General features: G+C 44.5%; 1 protein-coding gene across 16 annotated transcripts in view; it reads right to left on the bottom strand.

Annotated features, from left to right (window-relative positions):
- Nucleotides 1-2,236: 2,236 nt before the first annotated feature.
- Nucleotides 2,237-15,527, bottom strand: part of LOC137432285 (hematopoietic lineage cell-specific protein) — a 96,577-nt gene continuing 83,286 nt past the window's right edge. For 10 of the 16 annotated variants that reach the window (XM_068124093.2, XM_068124089.2, XM_068124094.2 and 7 more), the window contains 5 exons: nt 11,128-11,279; nt 10,656-10,938; nt 10,073-10,228; nt 3,150-3,191; nt 2,237-2,750 (listed from right to left, as the gene is read on the bottom strand). In XM_068124093.2, coding sequence (XP_067980194.2) covers nt 2,614-2,750; nt 3,150-3,191; nt 10,073-10,228; nt 10,656-10,938; nt 11,128-11,279 — 770 coding nt within the window. In that variant the 3' untranslated portion in view covers nt 2,237-2,613. The remainder of the gene's footprint in view (nt 2,751-3,149; nt 3,192-10,072; nt 10,229-10,655; nt 10,939-11,127; nt 11,280-15,527) is intronic. The other 6 variants (XM_068124091.2, XM_078782992.1, XM_078782999.1 and 3 more) reach the window with 1 other exon arrangement.

A 15,527-nucleotide genomic window follows, 5' to 3' on the forward strand; every position in this document is an offset into this window, starting at 1 on the left:
ACACAGTGTGTCAGTTTTAATGAACTCTACTGGGTTAATCCTAAGATCTTGACCATGCCACCATAACTGGTAAGCCAATCAACACCAAGCTTGGTATGTCGGGCAATATATGGGGATAATGCATCAAACTCTTCCATGGGATCTGATTCTTGGAAGCTATGGACCATTTTATAAGATGTCGAAACCTAAACCAAAACCTAATTTGGCAAAACAAAGGTAGTATTTGGTTTCCTGAAGGGAGGGAAACTGGATTCTCATGATATATGGTTTTATATGCATGGGGCATGGTTACCTACCATTTAGTACCATCTGTGCATATTGTTGTTGTTGTTGTGTATATCTATGGTAAATATTAGTGCCTTGTATGTAAAATTTATCAAATTTTGAAATATCGCGAATCGTGTACATGACAAGTCACATGAATGTGGTCACAAGTTGGTTGTGCAAACCTTCAGAGAATGATAACCGGTAATGTATCGTCCCAAAAGGTTCCCTCTAGCCAAATGAACAGGTTTTTAGCTCACCTGGAACGAAGTTCAGGGGAGCTTATGCGATGGCACGTCGTCCGTCAGTCAGTCCATCCATCCGTCCATAAACACTTGCAATTTCTTCTCTGAAACCGCTGAAGGGATTGTGACCAAATTTGGCACAAATGATATTTGGTATGTTGTGACCAAATTTGGCACAAATGATATTTGGTATGTTGTGACCAAATTTGGCACAAATGATATTTGGTATGTTGTGACCAAATTTGGCACAAATGATATTTGGTATGTTGTGACCAAATTTGGCACAAATGATATTTGGTATGTTGTGACCAAATTTGGCACAAATGATATTTGGTATGTTGTGACCAAATTTGGCACAAATGATATTTGGTATGTTGTGACCAAATTTGGCACAAATGATATTTGGTATGTTGTGACCAAATTTGGCACAAATGATATTTGGTATGTTGTGACCAAATTTGGCACAAATGATATTTGGTATGTTGTGACCAAATTTGGCACAAATGATATTTGGTATGTTGTGACCAAATTTGGCACAAATGATATTTGGTATGTTGTGACCAAATTTGGCACAAATGATATTTGGTATGTTGTGACCAAATTTGGCACAAATGATATTTGGTATGTTGCGACTAAAGTTTGTTTTAGGCATTTAAAAAAATCTGCTCCTTTGAGGGACTACGGGGGGGAGGGGGAGGAAGTTGCCCCCCAAAATAAGTATTTGCTTCTTTCTCAGAAACTACACGTGCAATTCTGATGAAACTTCACCACAACCTTAATCACCCGTGTTGTACCAAAGTTTGTTCCCAGCATTTAAAAATTCGGGGTCTCAGGTGGTCTATGAGAGGGCTTGCCCCCAAAATAGGTATTTTTTTTGTTTGTTTGTTTAAAGTCTTATGATTATGTTAGTATGTTTATACACGTGCTGCCCTATCTCCGAGCAACCATTGAAATTGTTTTAAAATACCCTTAGTCAGTGCAGGATACTGTTTATTCTACCAGGTGAGGACCAGAGGTATTGCGGTGTATATTGGTATATACACCGATGCGTGAACAGAATCTCAATATAATCCACTTTATTGTAGTTGGTTTTCACATGTTGAAAGGTCATATCTAACCTTATGAGTTTATGAGACATGAAAGCATTCATGTACTCACATCACTCTCATGTGATGATTTTCAATGGGTACTTTATTCTGTGCAGATCCAACATCTGTAACAGAGGCAACACCTGCTGATCATGATGGAGTAAATGAGAAATCAGGAAGTGGTGACCACCACAAACTGGTTTGATGCATCATGCAGCCTGATAAATATACAGGACACCACAACCACTAAACCCAGGTTGGGCCTATTAACAAGTCTGTCACATCATTGCAATTAAAAGTCACCAGGAAGAGACACTTTCATACCTGGTGTTGGCTTAACGGTTGAGGCTGCTGGTTTAAGATCTTAGAGTCTTAAGTTTGAGCCCTCGTCATTCCGCTAAATAAATCCCAGGTGTTGGGTTGACTCGGTGTGTCATCCTCCCCAAGGTCAGCAAAATTACTAGCTTACTGGGAAGTCAACCCAACACCTGGGATGCTTACCCTTCACAGTAATAAGGGGTTTACAAGATACACATTACCTGTGTTTTCTGGGGAAAAAAATTTGAGGATTTAAAAAAAAAATGTTTAGGCCAATTAGGACCAGGAGCTCATGTGTCCATTTCATTGGTTCACAAAATATTGATGAAATCACGTTTATTGCAATACCTTTGATTACGCAGCATCAAAAATCATCAAAAGTGATGCCATTGTGAAATACCTTGAGATATACATGAGACAAATGTGCAAGGGAATTCTTCCTGTCCCTGCATTCTGTCTGCCCGGTGTGTCCCAGTCTGCCGTCTCAGGTACAAGGTGTTAAAAACAAAAACATCTCTTTATACCAAAGTAACTTGGAACAGCAAAAGCAATCATTGGTGTTTTGGTTTTTTCAAGAAGAATCAAAAGCGACCAGGAAGACCATTTTTAAATGGACCAACGTGTCGCGGCGAAGCAGCGGAACTCTTCCTTTCTTCAGACTGTGTCCAAGTCGCAGACACGATCCGCACGCGCTCAGGTTACTGTATCAGCTCAACGTAGTTTCCAGGGAAGAGACCCTCACAACCTCTGCAGATACCCCACCACCAACCATCGCTCCTCGTCTGCACATCTGTGATTATATCATTCTCTCTGATGAAGATCTCACCTTCTTCAGCTAAAAGGGAGAAGTTCAGGGGTGGAGAAGTGTGTCGGAGGAGAGAAGTGAGGGGCAGGCCCAAAAAGTAGGTGAGTTGAGATGGGGAGAAGACATGGAAGGGGAAAAGCAAGGAAAAGAGACAAAGGTATAACATCAAAATTAAAAACAACTCAGTTCAATCTAATTCAGACGTGGATGTGTTAGATCATTAATTAACAATGTGGGAAGCTTTGCAAATATAAACTTTGCTCGATCCAGGTGAGAGCAAAAGGGGAAATAAAAATTAAATAAATAAATAAAGTAAGAGGCAAACAAATAAAGAAATTGACAATAAACCAAACAATGAGCCATTGATATGAAGGTTTCCAACCAAATTGTTGAAACTAAAGATGTCCTTGGGCTCGTTGTGGAACTCACCAGCATCGTAATCGTAGATTGCTGTGGCGGTTAAACCTCCTCCTGAAAGGTACACACACACAACACACACGTTATTCAGTAGAAAAAGCCATTTTTACCATTTGTATTTATTTGATTTTTTCAAATAAATTTTTTTTTTTTGTGCATTTTTTATTGTGCATTTATTATTTATTGTGCATTGTGCATTTATTGTGCATTGTGCATTTATTATTTTATTGTGCATTTATTATTATTGTGCATTTATTAAATTATTTTATTGTGCATTATTTGCACATAGTCAAAGCTCATGGAAGAGCTCAAAAATCCTGGGACAGAACACATGAGGACGCAACGTAACAAAAGTAACAGCAGAAAGAGATGGGGAAATTCTATCAGCAGGGACGAGGGACAAATAGACGGAGACAGACAAATAATGGATGCAGGTTACGATGAGGGGTGGAGGAGAACGCGAGGGGTGGACAAGATGGATACATAAGCGATATTTTGGGTGGTTTAACGGGTGAAGAAAAGATCATGGCTCTGAATGGGGGGGGGGGGGGGGAGTTGAGATGGTGATGAACAGCTGTTTTCCAGACGTGGAGGGAAAAATTCCACTGGGGTAGAAGGAAATCCCACAGTCCCCCATTTTTGGCAGTACTCATAGTGAACTGCTGCATGGTTCCACAGGTGGGGAAAAATAAGAACAAATGAGTGGAGGTGAGCAGTGATTTTGGATTTTGTCAGTTTCAGGAGGAGGAGGTTTGCTGGTGGACCGCATTTTACTAGACCATCTCTGTAATACTGAGGTGGTTTGTGCATTCCACATTGTGCACAAGGCCTACAAAAGCTAAAGGGCCTACGAGGAAATATATGGTAAAATCATCATGCAACAAACCTAGCAATCCCCCTGGCCACATCCTAACCCACCTGTTGAGGCTAGCAACAACATCAACAACTTTCCCTTGTTTTGAAGCACTCGCTGCCAACCATAGGAGCACTACAACGGTCTGAACACAAGAGGGTCTACCCAGATAGCTCAGATGGCAGAGCACTGGTGCGGTACACCAGAGGACCTGGCTTGATTCCTGGTCTGGGCACGTAATTTTCCCACGTCTATCAATTTAATTATATTGGAGAATGTAAATTTGATGGCACCGCTCACATGGTCTGGCAGCCATATTGGATCAAATAAAAAAAACCCTTTAAAAAAAACAGAAGAGTTGGCTCGCACCGAGTGATACATAGCACATGGCATCTCCCAGTACAGGGGAAATCGTATGTGGCTGAATTTTTTTTTTTCCAACTTAGAACGAGTGATAACCGGCACATGGCATCTCCCAGGGTGGGCAAACTCCGACATGGCCGGAACTCGTTTTTGCACTTAAAACAAGTGATAACTGGCACATGGCATCTCCCAGGATGGGCAAACTCGTATTTGGCCGATACTCGTTCTTGCACTTAAAAAGAGCGATACCTGGCACATGGCATTTGCCCCAAGCATCCTTCCAACTGCAGTAGTGTTCATGACATCCCACATCACACACCCTGGGTAGAGGTATGCACCACACTTAGAACAAGTGATAAGTGGCACATGACGTCTCGCAAGTCGGGCAAATTCATACATGGCAGAAACTCGTTTTTACAATTAGAACAATTGATAACTGGCACATACAGTCTCCCAGGACGGGCAAACACGTATGCAGCCAAAACTCGTTTTTGCACTGAGAACGAGTGATTACTGGCACCTGGCGCCTCCCAGGACGGGCAAATTCGATATGTAAATATGTAAATGCTGATATATAAATATGCTGATATGTAAATCCCATTCAAAGTTCAAGTCAATCGGATGAAAATTGAGGATTTTAGACATTTGAAAAAAAAGTGGTTGACCTTTGGCCTATGTGACCTTTTGGCCGATGCTGATCTCAAAAATAGTTGGTGGTTGAATCCAATTCGCCGGAAAGTATATCCTCTTCAAATTTCAAAATCGGATGAAAATTAAGGATTTTAGAAATTTGAAAAAAGTGGTTGACCTTTGGCCTATGTTGACCTTTTGGCCTATGTTGATATCAAAAATACTTGGTGGTTGAATTCAGTTTGCCGATATGTATATCCTATTCAAATTTCAAGTTTCAAGAGATCACGGCGAGGTCACGTCTTTTCGAAGCTGCTCCATGCGCTCACGCTTTCGAAGCTAAGTGATATTTCTCAATTGTGTTTTTGTCGAGACTGTATCTATCTTTCGGTGTATGTACCTACAGCGTATCTTTTGGAAAATTTTCGGTGCTAATTTTTCGTTCATGTATACACAATCGTCGGTTAATGGTATCGAGTATTCTGCGGCCTAGTACTCATAGGCTTAGACTACCGTACCGTCTCCGACCTTGTGGTTTGTTTTTCTCTCGGCGATTCGTCGAATGCGCTGAAATTATTTTCGTTCTCTGTTTCGTACCAGTCGTTCACCCCGTACCTCCTTGTTTAATATTTGTACTCACAAAAAAAAAAAAAAAAACCCCCAAAAAAATATTTCCCTCCCAGGTCTTATTCGTTTATTTGTTGTTCTTTTTGTTCGTTCGTTCTTCGTTCGCGATCACGTGGTTAGAAATGTATAATCTCTCCCCTGAACAACTATTTTCTCTCATATATTATAACACCCTTTTCTACTTTTCCTACAAAAGGATGCTTTCGTCTTGCTCACCAAATCTATTCATTCCAAAAAATATATATTATACCATCTCTTACAGTTCCTCCTTTCTACATTCCATAAACTATCCAGAACTCCATCCCTCCTCCAGTGTCCTCAAACGTATTTTTGACTCGAAGGTCTCAAACTCATTTTGCAAAAAATGTTCGTTTCCCATGAATCGTACACTTTTCAAAATCCAATCTCACCCCTCCCCTCCAAATCCTCCCCATCACCCATCCCTTTCAAATCTCCCCCCTTGCCCCTTCCTTCCCCTCCCTCCTAAACTCCTCCCACACCCATCCCCTCCGAGACTCTCCCTCGCTCCTCCCCTCCTAGACTCCCCTCTCACCCCTCCTCCTCAAAGCATCCTCCCTGCTTCTTCCTCCTTCCAACTTTCACCTTCATCTCCCCAAACCTTCTGCCTTGCTCTTCCCCCTCCTCAAATAACACCTCACTGTGCCTCACCCAATCTCCATCAAACCTTTTGTCTGCCCCATTCTTCCCTTTCTCCAAGCTATTCTGAAATCTCTGACACACCTTCAACAGCTCTCCCTACCTCTTCCTCCTCTTCCACGTCTTACCCTGCCCCTCCCCCCCCCCCCCTGTTCTGGACCCAATGCTCCCCCTTCCTCTTCATTAACGGTATGGACCTCAAACATCCGGGGCCTTCGCTCAAACTTGACTGACCTCTCCATACAGGTTGCTTCTGACAAACCAGATGTGATCTGCTTAACAGAAACTTTCCTCCTTCATGATGTCTCTGATGCCTTGGTATCTCTCCCAGGTTACTCCCTCCTCCGGTATGATAGACCTGAGCCTCGTCCTGGAGGTGGGGTTGCTATCTTTATAAAAAACTCGCTTCCTCACTCGCCCTCCACTGCCCTCTCTCCACCTCACCCCCAGGAATACCTTTGGCTACGGCTTCCCCTTCGCTCCCACCTTTTGTTCATATGTGTGTTGTACCGTCCACCAATCAGCGATGACTCCATCTACATCTCACTGTCTGATAATATGGACCAACTTCTATCTACCCATCCCAACTCTCTCTTCCTCATATGTGGTGATTTCAATTGTCACCATGCCAGTTGGCTGGGTGTGGGTACCTCTCTCACCAGCCATGGCTCTTCAGCAAAGGACTTCTGCGACTCACTGGGACTGACACAATCTGTCAATTTCCCGACCCGGATCTCAGTCAACGGAGCATCTTCTCTTCTGGATTTGGTTATGACAAACTTCCCTGAAAATGTCTGCTGCTCTTCTTCTGCTCCAATCGGCTCATCTGATCATGTGCTTGTCAAAGTGGACATCTCTCTGACCATTCTCAGAGAGCCTCCTCAGCGTCGACGAGTCTGGCATTTCACTCAGGCCAACTGGCACGGTCTTCAAGCAGCCATCAATCATCTGGACTGGTCTCCCATCTCTACCGCCTCTGACATCAACTCATCCTGGGAATTCTTTCAAAGTAAATTGCTCTCTCTCATGCACAGATTTATACCATCTCGTCTTCAGTTGTCATACCCTTCCTCCCGTCCATGGTACACGGAATCTTGTGGTGAGGCTGTTGCCCTGAAACAACTTGCTTTCGTCTCCTGGAAAGCAAATCCAACGGAAGGAAATCTCATTTCCTTTCACAAAGCCCGAAACAAGTGTGTGTCCACCCTCAGGAGAGCCAGGAAACAATATCTCACCATTCTCAAGACCGAACTCTCTTATCTGTCTCCCTCTTCCTAATCCTGGTGGCGTCTGGTCAAATCTGTTTCTGGTGTTTGTTCCCCCTCCATCCCCTCCCTCACCTCAAACGGCTTAACGGCTGACTCCGCACGTGAAAAAGCTGAATGCCTCAACTCTGTGTTTGCCTCTAAATCTTGTGTCCCAAACCCATCCCTCTCTGTACCCACCGTACCCAGTCGTACCCAGCTGCTCCTGGACTCTGTGTCCTTTCCTCCTGACAAGGTGAAAAGTCAACCCTCGACTCTGATTCTGCAACTGGTCCTGACGGCATCAGCCCACGGGTCCTAAAATCATGTTCTTCTGCTCTTTCACTCCCTCTTTCTGTTCTCTTCACCCTCTCTTTTGCTCAAGGTCATCTGCCATCTGCTTGGAAATCAGCCAACATCACCGCTTTGCACAAAAAAGGTGCAAAAACAGATCCCAGCAACTACAGACCAATCAGCCTTCTCCCAATTATCAGCAAAGTCATGGAATCCATCATTGCTTCAGATATTAAATCTTTCCTCTTCTCCAATGGCTTGATCTCTGATCATCAATTTGGTTTCAGACCTGGTCACTCTACTCTGGACATGCTGCTTCTGCTTTCTCAACAATGGATGGAGGTCCTCAACGCCAAACAGGAAATTAGAGCTGTCTCCCTTGACATTTCACGTGCCTTCGATACGGTCTGGCACCCTGCTCTGCTCTCCAAACTCTCCTCCTTTGGTATCCATGGAAATCTCCACGCATGGCTGGCGGACTTCCTCTCTGGTCGTAGTCAACGTGTGGCCCTGAATGGGTTTCTCTCATCTCCTCTTCCTGTTCAGGCTGGAGTTCCCCAAGGTAGTGTTCTGGGCCCTGTGCTTTTTCTGGTCTTCATCAATGATCTCTCTGACTCTCTTGAAAAGCCTCTCTATCTCTTTGCTGACGACTCTACTCTCTGTCGCTCCATTCCTCATCCCTCAGATCGGCAGTCTGCAGCCTCCTCACTCTCTGCAGACCTGGACAAAATCACAGACTGGTCAAACAAGTGGAACATGTCTTTCAATCCTGACAAATCTCACACTCTTACAATGTCTCTCCGAAAGGACCGACTGGACAACCCTCCCATCTACTTTCTCAACAATCCTCTCCAAGAAGTTCTGTCGCTCAAGCTTTTGGGTCTCACTATCTGCCATGATCTTTCTTGGGAAAACCACATTTCCAAGCTGGCCTCCAAAGCCAGTCGCCGACTGGGCATCCTCCGTCGTGCGAAGTCCTTCCTTGGCACACCTGAGCTCCTCACCACATACAAGGCTTTCATCTGCAGCTCAATGGAATACTGTTCCCCCCTCTGGGCTGGTGCTCCTGCCTCACACCTTGCTCGGCTTCACGCTGTTGAGGCCAAAGCTTTCAGAATCATTGGAATCTCCTGCGATGTAGTCAACGCCGAGGGCCTTTCACTCACTCACCGCAGGCAGGTTGGTGGTCTTTCTGTCTTCTACCGACTCCTCTCCGGCCTTGCTCCCCCAGCTCTCTCTGTGCTCTGTCCCCCCAATATTCCTTCAGGTCGCACAAGATCTGCCTGCAACCCTCTTATGGTTAAACTGCCAAAGTCTAGGCTCTCTGCTCACCTTCACTCTTTCATTCCCCTTTTCTCCCGCCTCTGGAACAAACTCCCCCACTCCCTTCAATCCCACTCCTCCCTCCAGGTCTTTAAAACAGCTGTTCACCACCACCATCATCCCCATCGAAAACCTTGATCTTTTCTACCCCCGGTAATTCACCCCAGAGTCCTTGCAGTGTTCATATGTTTTAATCCTCTCCCACCTCCCCCCAAGTCCTCCCGATGTCCCTGCTCTCAAATGTTGTGTTTGTGTCCTTCCCCTTCTTCCCCCTCTCTTTTGTGTCCTTCCCCCTCTCTCCCCATCTTGTCTGCCGCTCCCCTTGTTTTTTGTGTTTTGTGTGTCGGTTTGTCTTTTTGTGTGATTAATGTTAGCTCTTTCACGAGCCTCGATCTTGTATACAAAAAAAAAAAAAAAAAAAAGTCAATCGGATGAAAATTTAGGATTTTAGAAATTTGAAAAAGTGGTTGACATTTGGCCTACGTTGACCTTTTGACCCCAAAAATATATAGGATTTTGTCGGACCACGAACTCTACCATTGTGTAAAGTTTCGTGAAGATCGGTTTAAAATTGTGACCTGTAGGCAAGTATAAGTGAGCGGACAGACAAACAGAGAGAACCACAAACGCAACCGACCAATATATTTGAAAAATCTTCGATTTTGCAAGTAACAAACAGATAAGGGTGGAAACATAACCTCCATCCAACTTTGGTGGTGGAGGTAACAAACCGAAATGTTTGGCTACAGAATGGATTCTAAAATCTGGAACTACATGGGCCATTCGCGCTGCATCCAAAGAAACCCTCTTATCTCATTTACGAGGTGGTTTGTGCATTCCGCCTTTATCACACTTTTCATTCCCATAATTCTTTCGGTGGTGACCTTTAACCTCATACATAGCAAGCAGAACACAATGGGGGATGTTTGTCTTGTAGCTCTCACCTCCAACATGGGATTCCTCAACCTCTTCATAGCTATCATCCATCGATTCCTCCTGAGGATCATATGTCTCATCGGGGTCTGCGTAGATTTCAACCTTTTCCGTGTTCTCTTGCTCTCCACCTCCAATCGTGTATTCAGGAGCCCCTGCGTATCCCACTGGTTCGGGTTAGGGTTGTTAGGGTTAGGGTTAGGATTGGGTTGTTAGGGTTAGGGTTAGGGTTGGGTTGTTAGGGTTAGGGTTGGGTTGTTAGGGTTAGGGTTAGGGTTGGGTTGTTAGGGTTAGGGTTAGGGTTGGGTTGTTAGGGTTAGGGTTAGGGTTGGGTTGTTAGGGTTAGGGTTAGGGTTGGGTTGTTAGGGTTAGGGTTAGGGTTAGGGTTGGGTTGTTAGGGTTAGGGTTAGGGTTGGGTTGTTAGGGTTAGGATTAGGGTTAGGGTTAGGGTTCGGTTGTTAGGGTTAGGGTTAGGGTTGGGTTGTTAGGGTTAGGGTTAGGGTTCCTCTTGATTTGTAGACCAAGATGTATGATCATATGCTTCAACCTTGTTAACCTCACATTGAGTTGTTACAAGTTTGTCTACAAATCTACCTTGTCCTGCGTGGACGGTGTCGTGCCTCAATGAATCAGTTTCTTCGTAGATATCATCTTCTTGATAACCGCTTGGTGTCATGGCAACTGCATCCTTTTCCTGGGCGTGGCCCTGGTATGTCATGTCTTCTGGGAGAGTGTAGGTCGACGTTGCATCCTCATCCCAGTCATTGTCGGAGTGCTTCGCTGCCTCCTGATCCTGTACTGGATGGTGAGCCTCCTCAGGCCTTTCGATCCGTGTTTCGGCCTTTTGTGCCTCTTGCAGACTGAGAGTGAGTGGAACCTGGAAATGAGAGCACAATTGAGTTCAATGGGATTTCTAAGTTAATTGCTGTTTTTATTTTACGAAGAACATCACCAGGATATTTGGTGGGAGGTGCACAAGAGATTTATATTTGGTCATGATGTTCTTCAAAGCTTTGGGAACACGTTTACCTCAGTTATAACATGTGTGAGGTGAGGATATGTTTACCATGGGAGATGCACTCTTTTTTTCGGCCTGTAACTGTAAACGCCTCTGATCCCTCTCCTCCTTGAATCTCATGTGATCCTGATCCTCGCTGGGTTTGGTCTGCTCCATCCGTTCAAATTGGCGGCGGAGGGCGCTTGCCTTGCCGGCAAGCTCTGAGAGGGGGATTGAAGAGTATGCCAGTCGGACACTTATCATGGGATTTAAATTGATTGTCTCAGCACACCTGACTGCACATTCAATATGGAAAATATGGATACTTTACATTAACCAGTGCAATATCTTTCCTTTATGTGGTTTCATATCAAGTCAATTGACACAATAATAAAGTATCTATATGTACGTATTTAAATGTACGTATATATGTACTATATGTACGTAAAAATATCTATATGTATGTATCTATATGTATATCTGTGCATATATATATATATATATATATATATATATATATATATATATATATATATATATATATATATATATATATATATACAGTATACACTAGCTTGGTGAGGCGAGCGCAACTTCAATTGTTTATAAAATGTAATATCACGTATATTACAAATGCATTTGTGCAATACAATTGTTTGTATTATGATTGATGTAAACCATAACAAATCAGCAACTTAGGTACAGTCATTTATCTCTATATTTACATATCTGGGCAGTGTCTGTGTTGTCACTGAACTACTCCCGTAGACTTTTGTTTCCGTGGTTGTGAAGTGTTTTTAATAACGTGGTGGGGAGGTGTTTTGAATTACGTGGTGGGGAGGTGTTTTGAATTACGTGGTGGTGAGGTGTTTTGAATTACGTGGTGGTGAGGTGTTTTGAATTACGTGGTGGTGAGGTGTTTTGAATTACGTGGTGGTGAGGTGTTTTGAATTACGTGGTGGTGAGGTGTTTTGAATTACGTGGTGGTGAGGTGTTTTGAATTACGTGGTGGTGAGGTGTAATTGTCCCAAACTTCCAGTCTGCACCTACCCCTCCTGTATTTTTGTGCTGAGGGTTTTTTTATTTTGTTTTTTAAATATTTTTTCAACCTAAATTGCTTAGAAAATGGAGTATCACAAACCCTACAAATAAATTTGTGCAAGATAATTTTGTATTATGATTGGTGTAAATCAGGACAAAACAGAAGGTCAGGTACAGTCATTATCTTCGGCTAAAACAAGCCCGTCCCTCTGTAACAACGCGTGGTGAGGCGAGCGTAGCGAGCCGAGCCAAACTAGTATATATATATATATATATATTGTTGTGGATATGAGAATGTTGTTTTTTATTGTTGTGTAATGAATTGTTGTAAAATGTCACCCTCCTTCCTGCAATTGTTGTTGTATAAAGGTCAAAGGGCGTTCCCGTAGTTAATTCCATAAAGCATACATGTAGGACACCATATCTCCCTGTTCAGTAGTTATATCCTTATTATGTGTATTAGTGTAAGGCCTTGTCTTCCATTAATTTGACACTCCATTGCACTGCATTAAATAAAGTAGATCCCTCCGACATGGCATCTTCAAAGTGCCAGGTTTGCCAGGTTTGCTGCAATTGCCAACTGCATTTGGGCGGTTTTCTTTGTTCGCCATTGCTGCCCTTTGGCTGGGGCTAGCTCGAATCGCCCCAAAACCACCATTGGCCACGAGGTAAGGTCGGGGAAGAAGGGCGTGTCTCCACCTCGTCATAGAGGGGAGGAGTGAACCAGCCCTTGCCGACCATCCCAGAATGAGGGGTTGGCTTTAGAGGGCGGAGAGAGAACGTTTGGGGGAGGTTCGCAAAAGGGTCAAGGGTGGGGCTTATATAACCCGAGGAAGACACCCCCAGAAGAGTGGAGGAGGGAGGAGATCAGAAGACAGACAAGCCTGAAGAGAGTCCTGGAGTTTGTGAGAGAGGGAGAGAGAACCCGTCACACCAGACCCCCCACCAGCAGCGTTGGCTCCACCAAGCAGCTCCGACCCGTTACCCCGCGCACACGACAGGATCGGTGGCATCGGCGGCCGTCGAAGTCCAGCCCGACGTCCCGTGCGGGATCAAGCTCCGTGCCTTCCTCCCCCTCCAGCCACCCACCTCCTTCCAGCCAATCCACTCTGCAATTCCCCGTGTGAATCCGTCTTTGTTTGTTCTGTCCAGGGTATTAATTAAGCCTCTTTAGATAAGCTAGCGATTTTCACTGTGTCTCTGATTTCTTCTGTAAATTATTTTATTATCCTTCCTTCTCCTTGGTTACTTTTGGTTGTAAATAGCAAATAAATTATATTACTATTCCCTACTTCTGTCTTCCTCTTCTTCACATCCATGTTGCCTTTGTCTTTTCCCCATTGAATATCTGTGGCACGATTTGGCCCACGTTTAAGGGATCGGGTCTAGTCATTGTAAAAACAGTTCGGGTCGCGGCGCCATCCGCTCGGCAAATTAACATCTTATCCGCGGTCCGTAACAATATATATATATATATATATATATATATATGTATATATATATATATATATATCAGGGCATGTTAATGCTTCAGTCACATTTGGCTCGGTGGCCGTAGGGTCTAAAAAATCTACGGCCACTAGCAATTATAGGGCGGCCGCAGTATTTCCACGGTCACACAATGTAGCAGTCACATATGTTTTTATTTTTCGGGTAGCCGCACGGGGTATTTAGAAATTGTGGAGACCGAAAACGTGGGGGTGCCGTACGGTCTTTGATTTTATGTCGCACGGTGACCTTAGGGCGTCCTGCGGTGACCATAGAATTTTCAAGGCAGACGCAAGGTAGCCTCAAGGTGCCCGCAAGGCGACCGCAGGGGGGCCCTAAGGCGAACGTGCGGCCAGACGGACGGTAACGAGTGGGTATATATACCAGTTCTTTTTCATATGTATAACAGCACTTACAGTTATACATATGTACAGTTATACATACAGGCTTGTCGAATTGCTATGGCCAACCTAGAAATGAAAAAAGTTATAACTCCGCGCTATAATTCCACGGCGACCCCTACGGCCTGTAAAAGATAGCCATACGCCCTAGGGCCACCCTGAGGCCACCTCAGAAACTCTGCAGCCGCCGCACGTTTCTGTCAATTTAGGGGGGGTATGGCCGCCGTATCCTAGCCGTAGAGCAAATGTGACTGAGGAGTAAGTCGTTGTAGAAAATATGCTAACTCCATTTTGTGCCGTTCCCTCTGTGAACATCCCGGTGTCCCTTATGGCAATACACCCCATAGACATTAGCTAGACCCATTAGCGCACCACACATTAAATAATTTCCCCGCCGCCACAATGACTTTGGAAGAGCAGACGGAAGCGGCCGCGTACAACGCCGGCATGGGCATCAAACATCGAACAAGCAGGCTGAGAGCCACACCCAGGAGAATCAATGATTGGCCAGGGGAGGGGCGAGCAACAAAGAGCAGAGTGCCAATTGGCAGGGTAAGGAAGAGCTCGTGATTGGGCACCGACGGATGGCATGACATGAAGGGCAAAAAGCGCTCGGCCAATGAGAGGACACCAACGCGGTGAGAAGATTCGGGAAGGTTAGAAGCTACGCACTGATTGGGAGAGATAGTGACATCAGAAGACGTCCAGTAAAACGACTCGCTGCCCGACATTTTCTCTCTTCACCTCTGCCTGTCTTCGCATCCGCTTCTCTTTTCCCTTTGCATCTTGTCTTCCCTTGACTGTCCCTTTGCACTGGACCCTCTCTTGTGTTGGACCTCGTCCCATTTTGACCCTCGCTCGTTGGACGTTGGAAGGACGTTGGCGTGCCGATGATTCTCTTACCCGGATTCACGCACGAACCTCGCAAACGATCGCGTTGGGACACGAGGCTTGGCATGCAGCGGCGTCCATGGGCCTGGTGGAGCGTGAACGGGGGCGGAATGAGGCCTACTTCCCGCTGACCGGAGCCGTGGTCGGACGACTGCACTCAGAGCCGGACCATCCTTGACAACTGCAGACTACTGATTGAGATAAGACGCACCACATTCCACAACGCGACGAGACATTTATTTTATATATCCTCGCCCATTGCTTTGTATCTGAAGTCTGGTGGAGGGATGTCCCAATTTAGAATTTAGTTTCTTCCGTCGCTTTTCCTTGTTCTCGGTTCCGTCAATAAATATTCCTTGTTTGTACATTTTACCTCCGTCTCGGGTTGAGATAATAATTTGCAGGGAGAAGACATCGTCGGGGCCGAAAAGGTAAGCGCGGCATCCTCCCCAAATCCCCCGCCTCATGTATGATCCACCATCAATTGAATAAACGCCTTAATAAATTAAGCTCAATTCATCCGTGGTGACGCTCGGTCTTAACTGAGCAAACCACACGACTATATAAATTTATTTATATATATATATATATATATATATATATATATATATATATATATATATATATATATATATATATACATACGTA

This window comes from Myxine glutinosa, chromosome 8 (assembly GCF_964187855.1).
Source record: "Myxine glutinosa chromosome 8, kmMyxGlut1.1, whole genome shotgun sequence".
In the NCBI taxonomy this organism is placed as follows: Eukaryota; Metazoa; Chordata; class Myxini; order Myxiniformes; family Myxinidae; genus Myxine; species Myxine glutinosa.